This window comes from Ailuropoda melanoleuca, chromosome 5 (assembly GCF_002007445.2).
Source record: "Ailuropoda melanoleuca isolate Jingjing chromosome 5, ASM200744v2, whole genome shotgun sequence".
NCBI lineage: Eukaryota > Metazoa > Chordata > Mammalia > Carnivora > Ursidae > Ailuropoda > Ailuropoda melanoleuca.
Window position 1 is genome coordinate 3,306,209 of NC_048222.1, and position 17,912 is coordinate 3,324,120.

At 45.3% G+C, this 17,912-nt stretch overlaps 2 protein-coding genes across 13 annotated transcripts in view; both read left to right on the forward strand.

The window, feature by feature from the left end:
* RIPOR2 (RHO family interacting cell polarization regulator 2) overlaps positions 1-14,245 on the forward strand; it is a 216,821-nt gene extending 202,576 nt beyond the window's left edge. For 5 of the 11 annotated variants that reach the window (XM_034660249.1, XM_034660246.1, XM_034660252.1 and 2 more), the window contains 3 exons: positions 1,060-1,143; positions 4,505-4,595; positions 11,576-11,712. In XM_034660249.1, the coding sequence (XP_034516140.1) occupies positions 1,060-1,143; positions 4,505-4,595; positions 11,576-11,697 (297 nt within the window). In that variant the 3' untranslated portion in view covers positions 11,698-11,712. The other 6 variants (XM_019795920.2, XM_011220449.3, XM_011220450.3 and 3 more) reach the window with 6 other exon arrangements.
* A 144-nt stretch (positions 14,246-14,389) lies between these two features.
* ARMH2 (armadillo like helical domain containing 2) lies at positions 14,390-17,283 on the forward strand. 2 transcript variants are annotated; one of them, XM_011220455.3, is made up of 2 exons: positions 14,390-14,898; positions 16,773-17,283. In XM_011220455.3, exons 1-2 carry the CDS (start codon positions 14,628-14,630, stop codon positions 17,198-17,200), a joined length of 699 nt encoding a protein of 232 aa, XP_011218757.1. In that variant the 5' UTR covers positions 14,390-14,627; the 3' UTR covers positions 17,201-17,283. The 2 variants fall into 2 exon arrangements, 1 of the variants encoding a protein (XP_011218757.1); XR_004625343.1 differs by lacking the exon at positions 14,390-14,898 and adding an exon at positions 14,906-15,855 and having other exon boundaries at positions 16,773-16,908.
* The last annotated feature ends 629 nt before the right edge of the window (positions 17,284-17,912 follow it).

The following is a 17,912-nucleotide window of genomic DNA, read 5'->3' on the forward strand; positions in this document are numbered from 1 at the left end:
AATTAAAAAAAAAACTTTATAACAAAAAAAAAAAAAAAAGAAGAAGAAGATAGTAGGGAGCCGGTCACACGGTGGTTGGCGAAGCGGGGCCCGGTTCTCGAGCCTGTTTTGAAGATCATCAGGAACGAGGCCTGTCCAAAGGGGAGCAGAGCTCATGGGGTTCCCTGTGCGAAGGACGGCAAGTGGGCACATTCGTGAGCCTGGCAGGAGCAGCAGGCAGCTGGAGGGAGTGGGGATCCAGTTGCGTCGGATCTGGAAAAGCCCACAAGGAGGCATTCCATGTTGGTGCTGGGCACAAAGAAGGGAGGCCTCTACTCTTCTGAGAGAGGGGCTGGTGGGTGCGCTCCTGACGGACGCCACGCGCTCTTGATGAAGGGTTCCCTCACCATCAGGTGCTGGAAGCAGAAAGGTGGTGGGTGGTCATTCAGGCATGAAATTAAGACCTCGACAAGACATGTGGCCATGGAAAAGAGACAAATCTCAGAAATATAAGGCATTGAGAAAGGCAGGAGCTTGGTAAAAGTAAGAACTCATTTTCACGTCGAGGTTCTTATCCAGAGCATGCATGTGCCATGGAGCCAGCTCGGTGCCACGTCCCTGCCTCCTCCCCCCTCCTCCTTCCTGCTGGAATGTCCTCTTCCCCTCCGCTTCCCAGCTGACATGGAACCCATCCTTCCCCGCCCAGTCCACACCTCGCTTTCGTGCAGCCTGCCCTGGTAACCCTGGAAGGAGACTGTCTTCCCTGTGACTCCCTGAGCCTTGTGCAGCTTCCTACGGCCAACACATTTCCCCTCTGCCTTCCTTCTCAACACTCTCAGCGCTCTTGCTAGACCTGAGAGTCCCTGGAAAGCTGCAAACGTAACTTTGGAGCGTCCAACTTCGTATTCCCCAGTGCCTGTTACCTGGTAGAATATAAGCAATTAGTGTATTGAATTAAGAGACAGCTCTTTTAATAAACATGAATTTTAATGGACTTTTTTTTGCTCTGAAGGCAGTGCAACATGTCTTATCTATAGTGATACCCCTACAACTACCAACAGGGTCCCTCCTCTCTTTCAGGCCTTGCTTTATTACTGTGAAGTGCTGACAAAGGCAAACCTCCAGCTCCAGAAGGCAGCTTGTCTGGCCCTGAAAAGCCTACAGGTAAAACCCAGCCTCAGAGGCCCCGGCAGGTCAGCTTTGAGCAAGCCTGGGGCGCAGGACACATACCAGCTCTCTTCCCGTGTTCGGAAACACCTGTGTTAGCAGCATATCTTACTTCCTTTGCTGTGTAAACTGTGTATTCGTTTGGGGATCTTTTTTGTTAATTTTCTTTTTTCTTTCTTTTTCTTTTTTTAAAATGTTTTACTTAAATTCAATGTAGTTAACATATTATTAGTTTCAGAGATAGAGGTCAGTGATTTGTCAGTTGCATATAACACCCAGTGCTCATTATATCACATGCCCTCCTTAATGTCCATCCCCCAGTTACCCCATCCTGTCATCCCCTTCTCCTCCAGCAACCCTCAGTTTGTTTCCGAGAATTAAGAATCTTTTATGGTTTGTCTCCCTCTCTGATTTTGTCTTGTTTTGTTTTTCCCTCCCTTCCTCTATGATCCTCTGTTGTGTTTCTTAAATTCCACACTAAATGTGACTTTTTGTGAGAGCCAACAACTTTCAGAAAACAGTTGTGTGTTTCAGTAGCCCAATGGTTAGTGTTAGAAACGTAGCCCTTACTCCAAATGAAGATGACGTGATGATTTCCCCCAGTTTTTCTTGTGTACGAAAAAAGAGGGGGGGACAAGGGGCACCTGGGTGATTCAGTCAGTTGGGCATGTGCCCTGGGCTCAGGTCTGATCCCGGGGTCCTGTGATCCAGCCCTACGTCGGGCTCCCTGCTCAGCGGGGAGTCTGCTTGTCTCCCTCTCCCTCTGCCCCTCCCCCGTTCCTGCTTGCTCTCTCGCTCTGCTCTCTGTCTCTGTCTCTCTCAAATAAATAAATAAAATTTTAAAAAAAAAATAGCAGGGACAAATAAAATTTGCCAGGAAATACTGAAATTCAGTGTGCCCATCAATTCCCAGATCCTTCCCTGTGAACTGCTTGAACAAGCAGCTCCCCCACCCATCTAAACTGTGTCAGAGGGAGGGTGGGTGAGCAGTGACAGAGCTAAATGTAAATTAAAAAGAAGGCTGAGAACTCCCCACATTGCAGAGTTTGCCTTTCAGCGTTCCTGTCCGGCTTATAGGTGGAGCGTGCAACTCTTGATCTCAGAATCGTGAGTTCAAGCCTCATGTTGGGTGTAGAGAGGACTTCAGAAAATTAAGGGGAAAAAAAGAGAGAGAGAAAGAGTTTGCCTTTTGATAGGCAAGATTTAATGTTCAACCTACCTCAAATCACCAAAAATAAGACAAAGCACTCTTGAGAAAAGCACAAGGCCGTACCTTCGAACCAGCTAAAATCTTGGATGGCCGCATGGGACATAGGTCAGGGACCCACAGCCTGGGGCGTGTAAGAAAGGGTTAACACTCAAAAGAAAATCTCATGACCTGTTCAGGAAAACAGCTCTGGGAAATGTAGCCTTCCTTGTCACTTGCTCAAAAATTACCTTACGTGGCCAAGAGAGCCCCCCGCGTTTGCTGTTTATTTGAGTGGCCTCCCGGGGCCCGCGACATCTCGGTGATGATGGCTGTGACTTGGAGCTAATGGAAACCGAGCCATGAGGGCACAGGGCTCTGTGTCAGCGTCTGTGGATTTGCATGCCATGAAGGTCATGGTCAAAGCTAAGGTGTTAACTCAAGCGTGTCTCAAGTCTGGGCGCACCAATTCCTCCCCTTTTTCTTCCAGACAATAGGAGCCTTTGTGCTGAATAAAACACCTCTTTTTCAACCATCCCCAGCCTCCCAGCTCCCAAAAGGGGTTCTAGGCTGCATGGTGTGAAAACCAGTGCAGACTTGGGGTTTCATCCTCCCAGACTGGTCAGCTCCAGCTAACTTGTCAGGGAAGATATTGATTTTTAAAGTTAATGCCAGCAAGCAGACACTGACAGTTTTCTGTCACCAAACTGAACACAGCCTTGAGAGATTGAGGTCCTCAAACTGAGGGGCCCTCCCAGTTCGGGCCCCTCCTCTGTTGCTGTGGGCGAAACCAACCCATGGTCTGTCCGTGCTGTCCTCTCACACGACACTGGTGCTACCCGAGCCTGGCTTTCTTCCAAGAAAGGCAGTCATCCTCTGGTCCCTCTGTCAGCTCGTGAGAATCTCGGCAGCAGGTTTCTGTGTTGCTGCAGGCGGGCTCCTGCTCGTCCAGCTGCCCTGACCGGTGCTGTGCTTAGAGACCCCATGCTGCCCCCCCACCCCGCGCTGAGCTCTGTCCTAGGCTGTGTGCTGACAACTCCCAGCGCGGGTCCCCCCCCACCCCGCCCCCAGCATGTCACTGGCTGGCTGCTGGCTGTCTCTGCTGTCAAGCCACCTGCAGTGGCACCCATCTCACCCACCTCCAGTCTCAGCGGATTGGACAGGGGCTCATCCTCACACCCTGTAGACCCCGCTTCCTTACAGCCCAAGTCTGCCCACGGTCTCCCCACACTGCACCCCGGATCCGAGCCTCCTTCCCACCAGCAGCCTCTGCCTCCTTGGTGTGTGAACTCCTTCCGTGCGGTTAGAATGCTCTTAACGGAACACAAACCCTGCTTCCGAAGCCCTCAGTGGCCGTCCATTATTCTAAGAATGAAGTCGAAACCCTTCATGTGGCTTGTAAGGCCGTCTTTGGGGGGGCCCTGTCACACGCTGCTCCCCTCGCCTGGAATTTATGTCCTGCACACCCCCCAGCACACACACACACACACACACCCCACTTGCCCAAATTTGGCCAATTGCTCGAAGACACCACTTCCTCTGTGAAGACTTCCCTAGTCAGATCAGGTCACGTTTCCCAGCCCTGCGCTGCCCTCGCCCCCGACCCAGCCTTATAATAATTCTCTGTCCCACTGTCTGTCTTTCCACGGGCCAGAACCCTGTCTTGTTCATCGCTGAGTTTCCCATGCCTGGCGAGCTGCCCGGTTCAGAAAGTGCTGGATGAATGTGCAATAAACGCACAGACGAGTTCCCACCACTGACCATCACTCTGTGCCTCTGTTTTGGTCTATAAGCTAAACAAGAATTCTTAAATTAGCTCTGTGTTGGAAGCAGGGAGGTACGGCAGGAAGAACTCCCAGAAGTGGACTGTCTTCTGGAAAGGCAGGCTAGTCACTCGGCTTCCCGAAGCCCGGAGTGCTCTGTGAAATGAGGGATTTAGCGGGTTGTCAGGGCTCCTACAAGGACGCACCCTGGGTTGCGTCCCAGGAAATTCTAGTACCCTGCATCCTGGATGACGCCAGGAGTCTGGGCTTTTAGGATCCTGACGCTCGGCGAGGTGTGGGACACCCTGGGTGAGATGGCCTTACCGTCCCCACCAGCTATGGGATGCTGCGTCTCGTGGGACCCCAGACGGAAGTGTCCGAGCACGTTCTCATGACTTTCTCCCTGCAGGCCACCGAAAGCATTAAAATGCTGGTGACGTTGTGTCAGTCCGACACTGAAGAAATCAGAAACGTGGCCTCAGAGACCCTCTTGTCTCTCGGTGAGTTTTTTTTACCCAGTTGTTTCCTTTTGGTGCTCTGGAAGGGAAGTGGAAGGAAACGTTTCATGTGTACTGTTTGAGCGGTTTCCCTCTGTGGGCTCTCTGCTCATACACACACACAGTACGTCACACACACACACACACACAGGGTACGTCATACACACGCAGCACATGTCACACACATAGGGTATGTCACACTCACAGAGGGTACGTCATACACACACAGCGCATGTCACACACACAGGGTATGTCACACTCACAGAGGGTACGTCATACACACACAGGGTACGTCACATTCACACACGGTACGTCACACACACAGGGTACTCACACACACACAGGGTATGTCACACTCACAGAGGGTACATCATACACAGGGTATGTCACATTCACACAGCATAATGTCAAACACACACAGGGTATGTCACACACAGCACATGTCACAGACACACAGGGTACATCACACACAGGGTATGTCACACACACACAGGGTATGTCACACTCACAGAGGGTACGTCATACACAGGGTACATCACACACAGGGTATGTCACACACACAGGGTATGTCACACACACACAGGGTATGTCACACTCACAGAGGGTACGTCATACACACACAGGGTATGTCACACACACACAGGGTATGTCACACTCACACAGCATATGTCACACACAGGGTATGTCACACACATACAGGGTATGTCACACACAGCACATGTCACAGACACACAGGGTACGTCACACACACACAGGGTATGTCACACACACACAGGGTATGTCACACTCACAGCATATGTCAAACACAGGGTATGTCACACCCGTAGCATATGTCACACACATACACATATACACACACAGGATATGTCACACACACACATATACACACACACAGGGTATGGGGAACTGGTCAGCTTCCATCTTGCTTCAATGCCCTGTTCTCACCATCTGGGTGTTGACGGTGAGGGTTGCTCTCTGGAGCCTTTCTAGATGGATCCATCTGCACTACTTGGAATCAAGAACATAGATTGAACCGTGAGACAGAGGCAGTAGTCAGGAATGCAGCTGGGATGGCGAGCTTGGGCTGGCGCTCACAGGGGGGCAGTGAGTGGCCGAGACGGCAGAGATGTGCCCCAGGGAATGCCCTATCCCCTGTCCCAGGGCCTCAGCCTGGCTCTCGGATGAACCTCTGGTTGCCCTGAGGGCCAGTGCCCACCTGAGTCCTGACACCAGGGAAAAGAGGTGAAGTGTTCATTTTATTCTGGAATACCCAGATAAATCTTCCCCTCACTTCACTCTGGCAAGGTTCATGCCTACCTGGCTTCATACCTTTATTCCTGCTGGGGAGTCGGGAGGGTGGAGGGGCTTTCTTAATCCTGCATGACAGATAGTTGTGATTTTAATGCCGCACCTGCTCTTAACGTGTAAAAACCAGACTCCCGAAAGTGCTCAAATCTAATCCGGTCCATAGTCCTCGTTGGAAAAAAGCCACCCCGGCTTGACTCTAGTAGCTTAATAACGTAAGGCAGAATCTCATGGCATTTCTAATCACCGTGAAAATCGCCTCCATTGTTAGGTGTCCTTTCTTGCAGTTACTGGTGTGATAACACTTCCTTCTGCTATTAAACATACCATCCACTGCGCAGAAATCCAAGCCGGCAGATGTTTGCTTAAAGGATAAAACAGTTACTCCTTATGGCTGTTTGAGGCATACAAGTTATTTAATTCCCTAAAAATGTGCCCAGGGTGTTATTAGCTCGAGCGTCCTTTATCCCTTCATGCTCTGAAATAACCATGAAGGTAAGAGCGACGTTAGAAAGGCAGGGCCAGCAACGCGTCCTCATCCAGCAGGAGCGGAAGAGGCCGATGCGGGCTGGGTGTGCCCAGGGTTCATTCAGCCGCACCCACAGCAGCATCTCCAGGAGGCATCGTCCTCCATGCTTCACCCTGGCTTTTTTTTTTTTAATTTTATTTATTGAACAGCACGAGCGCACGAGAAGGGGGAGGGGCAGAGGGAGAAGCAGACTCCCCACTGAGCAGGGAGCCCCACATGGGACTGATCCTGCGACCCTGGGATGACCTGAACCAAAGGCAGATGCTTCACCAACTGAGCCACCCCAGTGCCTCTTCACCTTGGCTTTTTACCAGCGTGGCTCCGCCCAGTCCCTGTGCCCCCTCCCACCCCCAGCTCGTGGCTCTCAACACCAGCTACGCATTAGAATCACAAAGGAAGTTCTAACACATACCCATGCCTGGGCTCCACTTCCACAGAGCTGTTTCCAGTGGCCTCGGCACTGGCATATTAAAAGCTTCCAGGTGAGTCTAATGTGTAACAAGTTTGAACTCAATGTTCTGAGTCGCCTTTGACCCTAATACACAAATACAGTCTCACACAGGTGGCTCAATCAGTAACTGCATCCGCTAGCTCCCCCTGTGATAACGCGGCTGTCCCAGGATTCACAGGTGGCTGTTGAGCATTTCCACGTGGCTACTGTGAATGAGGACTGAAGTTTAATTTTATTTATTTTTGAGTAGTGACCATTTAAATTTGCAGTCACATGAGGCCGGTGGCCGCCATGTTGGGGGAGCAGTTTTCCCCATTAGCTATGGCCATTCCATTGTGTCCCGGCTGGATCTCAGTCTGGTTTGGAACCACACTGCCTGACATCCAAGAGCACAGGCCCTTCCTCCTCCAACGCCCTGCCTGCGTCACAGGGCTATTAAAAGACCAGAGGAGGAGCCAACACAGATCATCGCCCACTGAACGTTAGTCAGGGTGAGGTGCCCTTCCAGCCCAGCCCCAGCTGTGTCTCTGCGGTAATGTTGGGTTACAAGTGTGGAGGATTTGCTCTGTGCCGGGCACCATTTTGAGGGATCTGCATGGGTTAGCTAATTTAATCCTCCCAAGGACTCCATGCCGGGCACCATTTTGAGGGATCTGCATGGGTTAGCTAATTTAATCCTCCCAAGGACTCCATGCGGGAGAAGTACAGGTAGTCCCATTTTATGGAGGGGCACATCGAGGCATAGCTCATCTATGGATTCCCAGAACTTGTAGGCACTGTGATGGAATCCTGACCCACCTAGACTCTGTGGGACTCTAAGGAAAGAACTGAACACTTCTAAATTGCAGTATATCCATGAGCAAACTAGGAACTGACTGGGTATTCGCTATTTTAAAAATAGGTTAGTTAGCCAAGGTATCCAGGGTATGTGCAAGTAGGTGAGGTATGAGTGGGCCTAACTCAGGCCCTCTGTCTCCCCCCGTCATCACCTGGAAAGGTGCTGTATTCAGTGTTTTGTATATCAGGGTTCTGTGTAAATATTTTGTTTCAAGTAAAGGGTTCTACTCCAAAGTAATTTTAAAAAGTGAAAAAAAATAGCATCTGCCACAGAAAAGTCAAGGCATGCAGGAACAATCAACAGAAATCTCTAAAAAGTGGTGGCCTTTGCCTAGAGAAGAGTTCACCATGTTCTTTTAAATGCAGGCAAATCCCTACTTTTGTATCTGACATATTACTGATAAATTTAAGTGTACCACCCCCCGAAAGCAAAGACAAACTTTTGGTTGATTAAGAGGCTTCTGTTTCCAGGGACTACAGTACATTATAAAACCCATAATTACACTCCTTTTCAAAAACCCACCAACATCAATGTATTCCCAGCATTTCATGAAACTTTTTTTAATTTTTTTTGTTCGCAACGAACTTGTGATTAGGCACGATTCGTACTCCCATCTTTGTCCCTCCTGTATGAAATGCATGAACGCCCGCCTCTTATCACTAGTTACCTGTGATTTTTTTTCCCATTTCCTAATCACTGTTTTAGATAGGAAAAACAGAAGGGAATGTTCAAATAATTTGCAAATAAATGTTGGCTGTTGGAGATGACTCCTGATGAAAGTGACCTAGCTGAGGGCTGGTAGATGGATCACCACATGGGTCCATGGCAGAGAGTAATGTTTTAGCTCAAGTTTGAAAGTCTAAGTTTGACTTTTATAAAAGACCATTTAGATACGCCAATATATAATGTAAAAAACAAGTAAAAGTCGTGTCAAAGTTCAATGCTTTGAAGTCAAGGACCAGCCATACTGAAATCCCTAACATACTTAAAAATGTAACCCATATGATTTCTCCGGAAGAAATCTATTATGTGAAATTATCGCCATCAAATACCCAGAGAACTTGTTTCACACGCTGACATTCTTTTAGTCTCTGGCATTCCCTCAAAAGTTCTTCCTCGTTCTACAAAGGAAAAAAGAGACAAACCCAAAAAGCAGACTCTTAACTCTAGAGAGCACACTGCTGCTTACCAGAGAGGAGGTGGTGGGGGATGGGAGAAGAGGTGATGGGGTGAAGAGGACACTGACCGTGATGAGCACTGAGTAAGGCATAGAAGTGTTGAATGCTATACCTTACGCTTGAAATTAACATAACACTGTATGTTAACTACACTGGAATTTTTTTTAAGATACAAAAGAAACAGTGCCTGGGTGGCTCAGTCAGTGAAGTGTCTGCCTTCAGCTCAGGTCATGATCTCAGGCTCCTGGGATCCAGCCGCACCTCAGGTTCCCTGCTCAGCAGGGAGTCTGCTTCTCCCTCCCCACTCTCCACCTGTGCTCTCCCTCTCTCAAATAAATAAAATCTTTTAAAAAAAGAATAACATATAAAGAAAATTCTTGGTTGTTTAAACATTACCTAGAAAACAACATAATTCAGAATCTCGGAAGATGCTCTCCTTCCCTGAAGTTACATCAGCGAACTACAGCGACCCGTTCCCAAACTGGCGTTGTTATCCCGAGTGATGAGTAAGAGAGTTACGTTCCAACCGCTGTTGGTTTCGGTGTTCTGTGTGCAGGGGAAGATGGGCGGCTGGCGTACGAGCAGCTGGACAAATTTCCTCGAGACTGTGTTAACGTTGGAGGGCGCCACAGGACTGAAGTCGCTACGGCTTTTTGACGACCTCGCCCGTACAGCCGTACAGCCGTCTGACTAACCGGCCCTGCTCAGCAAGGTGGTCCCGGGACTGAGCTGGAAGGCTCACCACCTGAAGCCTTCTGCTGAGGTTGTCTGGAAAGTCAACGTGTTATAGACAGAATTCAAAATCCAGTTTCACAGGACGTAGCTACTTTTCCCTCGGCCAATAGAATCGGGCTGTGTGTTACTCTGTCGATGATGTTGTCGATTGCGTCCGACAGTACTTAGTAAAACAGTCCATCTTATCGCATATGTATGGAATTTTAAAACAGCCATCTCTGTACTTTTTCGGAAGGTCTGTAAGCCTCAAATAGTCACGTGATGCTTTGAAGACTATACTATGCCTTGCAGTTTTTCTCCGTCGTGTTCTCAGGGTTGCGTGGCCCCCTTCACTCCCTAATTTCACCTTGATGCAAAGCACAAAAAAGAATTTCTTCAAATAAAAGTTTGCCTGCAGAACTTGGTAAAATGACACATTGTAAGAGTTTAATTTTCCTTTTAATTTCATTTTTCTCAAGTCTCCACTACTTTTGTTTCTTTTCTCCATCCTGAAAATCCCAAAAGCATGTTTGCGTGGTCAAAAGACAGGTGGATGCCTAAGAGCTACCTTATTAAGATTGTACCTGGACTCCTTAAAACAACACATTCAAAGGTTAAGCTTTTCTAAACAAGAGCCATTTTTTTATACTTTTACAATAGAGGTATTTTGCTGCTACGACAAATCAAAACCAAAAGTCATGGATTCAGAAAGCTGTGATGCTCTTTGAAGTAGGAGGACTTGGAAGTTGGAGGACTCTTAATGGGGTGGGAGCAGAAGGACGTTCCAAGGGGTCCTTGCTTCTACAGGAATTACCATGACGTTAGGAAGAAGTGAATGCCCCGAGGGACCGTTACTGCCCCCAGAGAAATCATTCATCACTGGGTGGGATCTCATGGCCAAATCGTTAAAATAACAGCTTCCCTTATGGCTTCCCTATCAGGGTACCAAGTCCACTAAATAAATGACAAGACCACTCAACAGCTTTTCTTCCTCTTAAGAGTATACAAGATCAGATATGCCAAGATCTCCAAATAATATGTGTGAATGTTATTTAAACGGTGGAGTACGAACTGTCTTCTGGATGTTTTTGTAGAAAATATCATTTAAGTGTCGTTTTAAATAGTTACATTTTAGCAAGACCTTTAAAAACAACTCGTATTCCATTTTAAAGTAAAAATTGTTGGGGTGCCTGGCTGGCTCAGTTGGTAGAATGTGTGACTCGATCTCAGAGTCATGAGTTCGAGCCCCGCACTGGGCGTAGAGCCTACTTAAAGTTTAAAAAAAAAAAAAAAGTAAACATTGCTTGCCAGGCTTCCTGGCAAATAGTTCTTTCAACTGTGAAGTTATAATGTGTATATATATTTGTATATTTATAAATATTATATATATGCATATATCCTTCATTTTAAAGGTATATTGTACAGTCTGTAGTTAGTACGTATGGTCTATAGTCTATGTTAAATGGTTGAAATGATTCTTTTTATAGAAAGTCAGATCACAAATGTTACAAAGTTTTCTGTTTGGTTTGTTGGTTTTTTTCCCTAATTTTTTGAATATTGCATGAGTAATTCCATTATCTTTTTTATTCATTTCTGCGTTTTATTTTTGCTCAAAGGGGGTGCTTTAGTTTTGTGGCATTTGTATCCATCACTGTTTCAATCATGTAAGTTAAAATAAAAATTATTTTTGAATTATTAGTCTCATGTGCAGAGTCTGCTCTATGTTTTTCCCATGCTCTCCTTAAGCTGGTGTTTCTACAACTCAGTACATCTCATTCTCAACCTGAATTTATCCTTATCTTAAAATTCCTTCACTTACAAATGAGGGTAGTAATATTACCCTCTCAGATTTGTTGTAAAGCTAATGGGAGAAAAAAGAGCTGTGTTTCAGAATTGTGTTATCTGTGAGCAGAGACTGTGAACCCCTGTGGATGAAAAGAGCCTTCATTTATTTGTGTGTGTTCCCAGCCCGTACCCCACCAGCATCGTCACAGACGGACCCCTCGCATTCAGCTGTGAGTGTAAGTATTCACCGACTGACTGTAAATACCAGTGATTGCTTTTCAACAGAAAAAGATTTTTTCCTATAAGATTCATCATTATAGCATTTAACTGAATTGCTTTCCTTACTTCACAAAATTGTAAAGTAAAATTGTAAACTGCATTCAGGAGAAAGTACTAGCACTTCTCACTATATCTGAAAAACAAATTAGTCAAAGAGAAAAATAAAGATCTTTATCCCTGAAATTTTCCCAGAGACAATACCTCTTATTAAATAAATACTACCTTGATTTTGAGAAATTTCTAAGTATACTTTGTGTGTTTGCTAAGAACTAGATCTCTAATTTCTCATTTATGCAACAAGTAATTTTTTTGCACACTTACTGTGAATAAGGTGTATGCCTAGAACTGTTCTTCACACTGCAGAGCAGCAGTGGAGAAAACACAAAAGGCATAAAAAGCTCTGCCCTCACAGGGCTCATATTCTGGCTAAGGGAGACAAGAAGACACAGAAGGCAATCATAATTATACAAGGCTGGGGATGAGACAAGTGACAGGGCAAAGGTCACAAGTTGGAAGAGAGTGGTCAGGGAAGGCCCGACAGAAAATTACATTTGAGCAATGATGTGAGGAACTGATGGAGTGAACCATGTGGATATCTCCGGGAAGAACATTCCAAGCAGAGGTAACAATAAGCACGAAGGCCTTGAGAAGGAGCCATGCTTGGGGTTTTAGATTTTCTTTCCTAGTAACCACATTTTTAAAAGTACAAAGAATAAGGGATGTTAACTTTAGTAATATATTTTTAATTTAACCTAATATATCCAAAATTTTTCAACTTGTAATCAATACAAAAATTAGCAATATGATACTTTGCATTCTTTTTTTTCACACTAAATCTTCGAAACCCAGTATGTAGTTTACACTTATGGCACATATCAGTTCAGACTAGTCCAAGCCACCTGCGGCTACCATCCTGGGCAACGCGTGTCTACGTTTTCCCAGCTGTCCCACTACTACCCTTGATAGCATAAACACACGTGCTTATGTACGTGCACACACACAGGTGTGGATACAGGGTTCCAATGACAGACTACATGTTTAATTGTCATGTCTCTTCAGGCTCTTTTAATGTAGAACAGTAGCCACACAACCCCTTTCCTCTTGAGCTTCCGTACTTTGATATATTTGAAGTCACGTACACTTGGCCAAAGATCCCACATTTGGACAGGGGGTCCAAATTTCAACTTTGCAAGTAGAGCCTTGTTGATAAGCTGGAACTGAAATGGGAGATAGATAAAAGCCAAGGACGAATCCAAAAATTTCAACCTGAACAACTGGAAGGATGGGGTGCCATCTTCCAAGACAGAAAAAGGGAGCAGCAGCAGGCTTAGAGAGGAAGACCAGGAATTCTGATTTGGACATGTTATATTTGAGAAGCCTCTTAGAATCCAAATGGGTGGCTATCAAGTTGGCGACTGAATGTGTTTGGAGTTCAGGTGAGAATCCAGTTAAAAATAAAATGGGGGGGGAGTGCACCCTGGCTGGCTCAGTTGGTAGAGCATGTGACTCTTGATCTCAGGGTTGTGAGTTTGAGCCCCACGTTGGGGGTAGAGATTCTTAAAAATTAAATGTTTAAAATATACATTTAAATATATATTATATATATTATATATTTTATATATTATATTATATATATAATATATTATTATATATATTATATATTTTATATATTATATATATTATATTATATATTTATAAATATTAACATATAAATTATATATAAATTATATAATGTATATTTAAAATATAAATGTATAAAATATATAATATATATGTGTGTGTGTGTATATATATATATATGTGTGTGTATATATATATATATTATTGGGAGTCTTCAGCATATGGTTGGTACCGAAAGCCATGGAGTGGTTTATCTAGGAAGTATAGATTGAAACAAAGAAGAGCTACAAGGCCCGAGCCTTGGGACACTCCAATATTTAGAGGTCATAAAGAGGTATAACCAGCAAAGGAAAATGGAAGGTGGCAAGCAGAAGAAAAGTCAAGTATGACAGCTTAGAACTTAGGCAAAAAAAGTGTTTCAAGGAGAAAGTGTCAAATGCTGAAGACTGAGAATTGGGTTCAGCAGAGAAGGTCATCAGTGATGCTGACCAGCAATCCCAGTAGATTCATGGGTTTGAAATCTCCCTGTGGAGTACACCCAAGAGAGGATGGAAGAACATTTGAAACGGTGAGTATGGCAACTCTTTGAAGAGTGTTTGTATAAAGGGGAGCAGAGCAATAAATTGGTGGAGGGTTATATGAGGTCAAGAAAATGGTGGTGTTTTTTTTTTTTAATGAGAACAAGTACAGCATGCTTGTTGATGATGCAAATGATCCAGTCGTGATGGAAAAATTAGTTAAGGCAAAAGAAGAGCTGTAGAGCGATCTCCCAGAACGGGGCGAGGGGTGGCTGAAACGTGCCGCGTGAATGGAGAGGGCGCCCATAACAGCCGGACAGCTGGAGCCGGGGGCGGGGGGCACTACAAAGACACCTGTGCAAGCACCCTTTTGCCTGCTTCTATTTCTCAGCAAAATAGGATCAATACAGGACATCGGTGATGTGGAGAAAAAGTCTGATTACGTGACAAACAGAACAGGCATAATCCTATGGAAGGAGGCTCAGTACATGTCGGAATAAGCAAAGTAGACCGGCCAGCTCCTGGCAGCCGCTGCCCAAGCAAAGGTGCAAAGGCAGGAATGAGCCTCGTGTGCGAGGAGAAACCAGTTGGGTCTCAGCTGAGACGCTACACACCCGAGAGTGAAAGTAAACTAGCGTTAGCTGAAATCGTAGCCCGCCTTCGATGCTGCCCTGAAGAATCAAGGCATCCCTGCTTTGCCCTGATTTGTGTATCCCATTCTCCAGTGTTGCTAAGTGATGCGTTCCGGAGTTCTTGACTCTGAACTTCGGCTGCTGCCGGCAGAGAAGCATCACTGAACCACCGCAGGCCCCTTTCACATGATGGCTAAGACCCGTGGTTATTGTGTGCAGTGCTGGATGCAGATTTACCACTATTTTGTGGGGCTGTATCGACGCCTGCAGAAATTCTGGAATGTCACTGTGAAGCACTTGTTCATGAAGAAGAAGGAGGAAGAAGATATCTCTTCAGCTGAGAGTATTTTTCACAAAGAAAAAATCGTGGTGCTTGGCCATTTATTGAAGAACGAATCTCTAGCCATTGAGAAGAGGGCTCAAGCTGCCTACAGAATTGGACTGCTGGCCTTCACAGGTACGGATTTAACCAGCTGGCCTAGCATAGCTCTCCCGAAACCTTTTTGCTTATTATAACACAGTAAGTTAGTGGTTTTTCAGAGCTCTGCTCTTAAGATGCCAGTGACATTTCCTTTGCCTACATCTTTAGTTCTTTGTCTTTGTACGACCAAAGACACTTACCAGTCTTTTTCTCCTCGAGGATCTCATGTTTTGAAAGAATGAGTCCACCAAATAAATGATGAAGAATTTTCCCACTTTTATTAGTTAAAAACATATATACCGAAATTGCCTAACGAAGTTCTCATTATTACATAAAATAATTTTATTACATAAAATTACATAAAATATTTTATTACATAAAATAATTATTACATAAAAGAATCTATACTGAGTCGATGTAACTCCAACCCAGTAATGTGATCTCAACACAGAGTAAAACCACTCGATATCTTATTTTTTTATCTTGTAAAAATGTGTCACGCAGAAACTACCTTAGAAAAATCATTAAGAGCTTAATACTATTAAAACACCTGCCAGGAAAACAGTCAGTACATCAGTGAAAAGCAGCTGTTAATGTATATTTGGCCAGAAAGTTCGGTGGTACACTGCTTCAAGTCACTCCACTCTAGCGATCGTCAGGTTTAAACTCACTCCACTTTTTTTTTCCTAATAAATTTCAGGATACACAATGAAATTTTATAGATAATCTTCAACAACACGTCTCTTGATTTGAAGCTCTGGCTGGAGCTAAGCATCAGAGGTAGACTGATCTCTTTTTTAATAGGAAAATGAGTTACCTAGATGGAGTTTGATAGACTACATTTTTCAAATGGTGTCCATGAGAGAAAACATTTACGGTTTTCAAGGACCAAGGGGCCCCAGGGGCCAGAGTGGGTGAGAAGCACTGGCATAGAGCTAGAAGAAAGAAGACTCCCAGGTGAAGGAGGGGAAATGGCACCCACCGCTTGAGAAGGTCAGTCTCCTGTTTAGCTTTATTCACTATTTGAGGGAAGAGCTAGCTATTTATAAAAGGGTCAGAATTCCTTAACTTGATGTTACGTAGCCTCAGTTATACTAGTGGGGAGCAGGGAAGGGCTTATGCCCAGGCTTCAGCAGAAGCTTTAACATTGGCTAGATATCCTTGGGCCTGTGGGACTGTGGTAGCACCAGTAAAAGAAATCCAAGCTGGGTCACAGCTCCAGTGGCCGGAATCTGGCCAACCATGCCAGCTGCTCATCACTGTCTAAATAGTCTCCATCCCATGTTGTCTCGGCTATACCTTCTTGGGGTTTGAGATTTGAACAAGGGAAATCTGGGGTTCAGGTGTATGATGAAGGTAGCATTGAGGACCATGGTTGGGTAAGTAACCAAAGCAAGGAACATCTTGTAAGGTCTCGTTGGTCCCCGATCTGCAAGAGTTGGGCTGAGAGATGAGAAATCAGAGCGAACGGGAAGGCGATGGCGAGCTCATAGAAAAACTCTCTCTCATCAGTCATTCCCTGCTGGCTTTGCAGGGCAGCGTCTGGGTTTTCTTTTTGTTTGCTCTAATACTCTGGTATTTTTCAAGTACTGAAGACAGAGAATCAGGAATAAGGTCATGAGGGACCTCCACCGGTTTTATTGCCTTGAGATACTGACTCCTGGGTGCTCGAATAAAGAGGAACAAGGGGGGAGACTTGGGTAAATGGAATTTCCAGTGCTTTGCCTATTTTTTGCTTATCAGCACACCTTTCCATGTTCACAGCAGCACACCAGGGGGAGAAAAAATGGAAAATTCAGAGGAGTCAAAGTGTCAGTGTACCCCAGAAAGGATATGGATGCATCAGCCCTCAAATGTGCTAACTCCTAGATATACCAGATACTTCTGAAATGTAAACGCTTGTTTTCCAGGAGGACCGACTGCTGGGAAATTCGCAGCCGAGTACATGAAAGAAGTAGCTCACTTGTTGAAAGGTCACAAGATGCCCCCGAAGGTCAAGGTCTTGCTGCTCCAGAGTGTAGCGTGTTGGTGTTACTTGAACCCTGTCAGCCAGAAGAGAGCCAAACACCTGAAGTTGATTCCTATCCTTACTGAGATTTTTGAAGACAAACTCGACTCTACCATCAAAAGTGAAATAAACAGCAGCCTCCTCGTGAAATTTTGGACTTGTTACGTTCTGTCTGTCATGACATGCAATAACTTGTCTTGCATAAAGGAGCTGAAAGACTGCCATCCCCTGAAATACCACTTGCAAATACTGGCGAATGAGAATTGGTCTGGGTGGCCCGAGAATTTCGCAGAGGTTCTGTATTTCCTCATCGGTTTTCACAGGAGTTGATTTCTCTGAAAGCAGCTCCCTGACGCAGCTGTCTATCCCAATGCATTAGCCTGGAAAACGGAAATAAATTTAAAAAAAAAAAAAAAGTCGATACAGTTTTCTTCGGTGTTTTCTTTAAGGTAGTTAAGAAATTCTACATAAATCCTCACCGTTACTGAAATAAACAAATGTATGAAAAGCACCACTGTTTAAAATGACTTCATAAAAATTAAGTCCATAAAATGGGGATTCGTTGGAAGATGAGTTGTTTATATAACTGTTAGGAGCAATGGTATATTTTGGGGGTTATTAGGTGACATTAAGCCAAGGCACCTAGGAATGCCAAATCCTAACCCACCCCACAGCCACCCCTTGTAAAGGACACCATTACCCCACCTGTACACTTTCAGCCCTAACGATTTTGGCACCCACCCTCCCGCTGCCACGCCTTTGGCTGGGAGGGTCTTCTGGCCACCAGGACAGGATCTGGTTGTATGTCGGGCCACCTGGAAGTTCGGGGGGATTAATACTCCTGAAAAGCAGCCCTCACTCCCCTGATCGAGCTCTGGACGGAGATGGGGTGCCATGAGTTCCGACACCCAGACAGCCTGAAGGTAGGTTCTTGGGTTTTCCTACAAAGATGTGTACTCTCCCTATTGAATCTGCTAGGGGATGCGTAATGGAAAACCTGCACTTCTGTGTTCCCCAGTCTCATAAAAAGCTTTATTGCAAA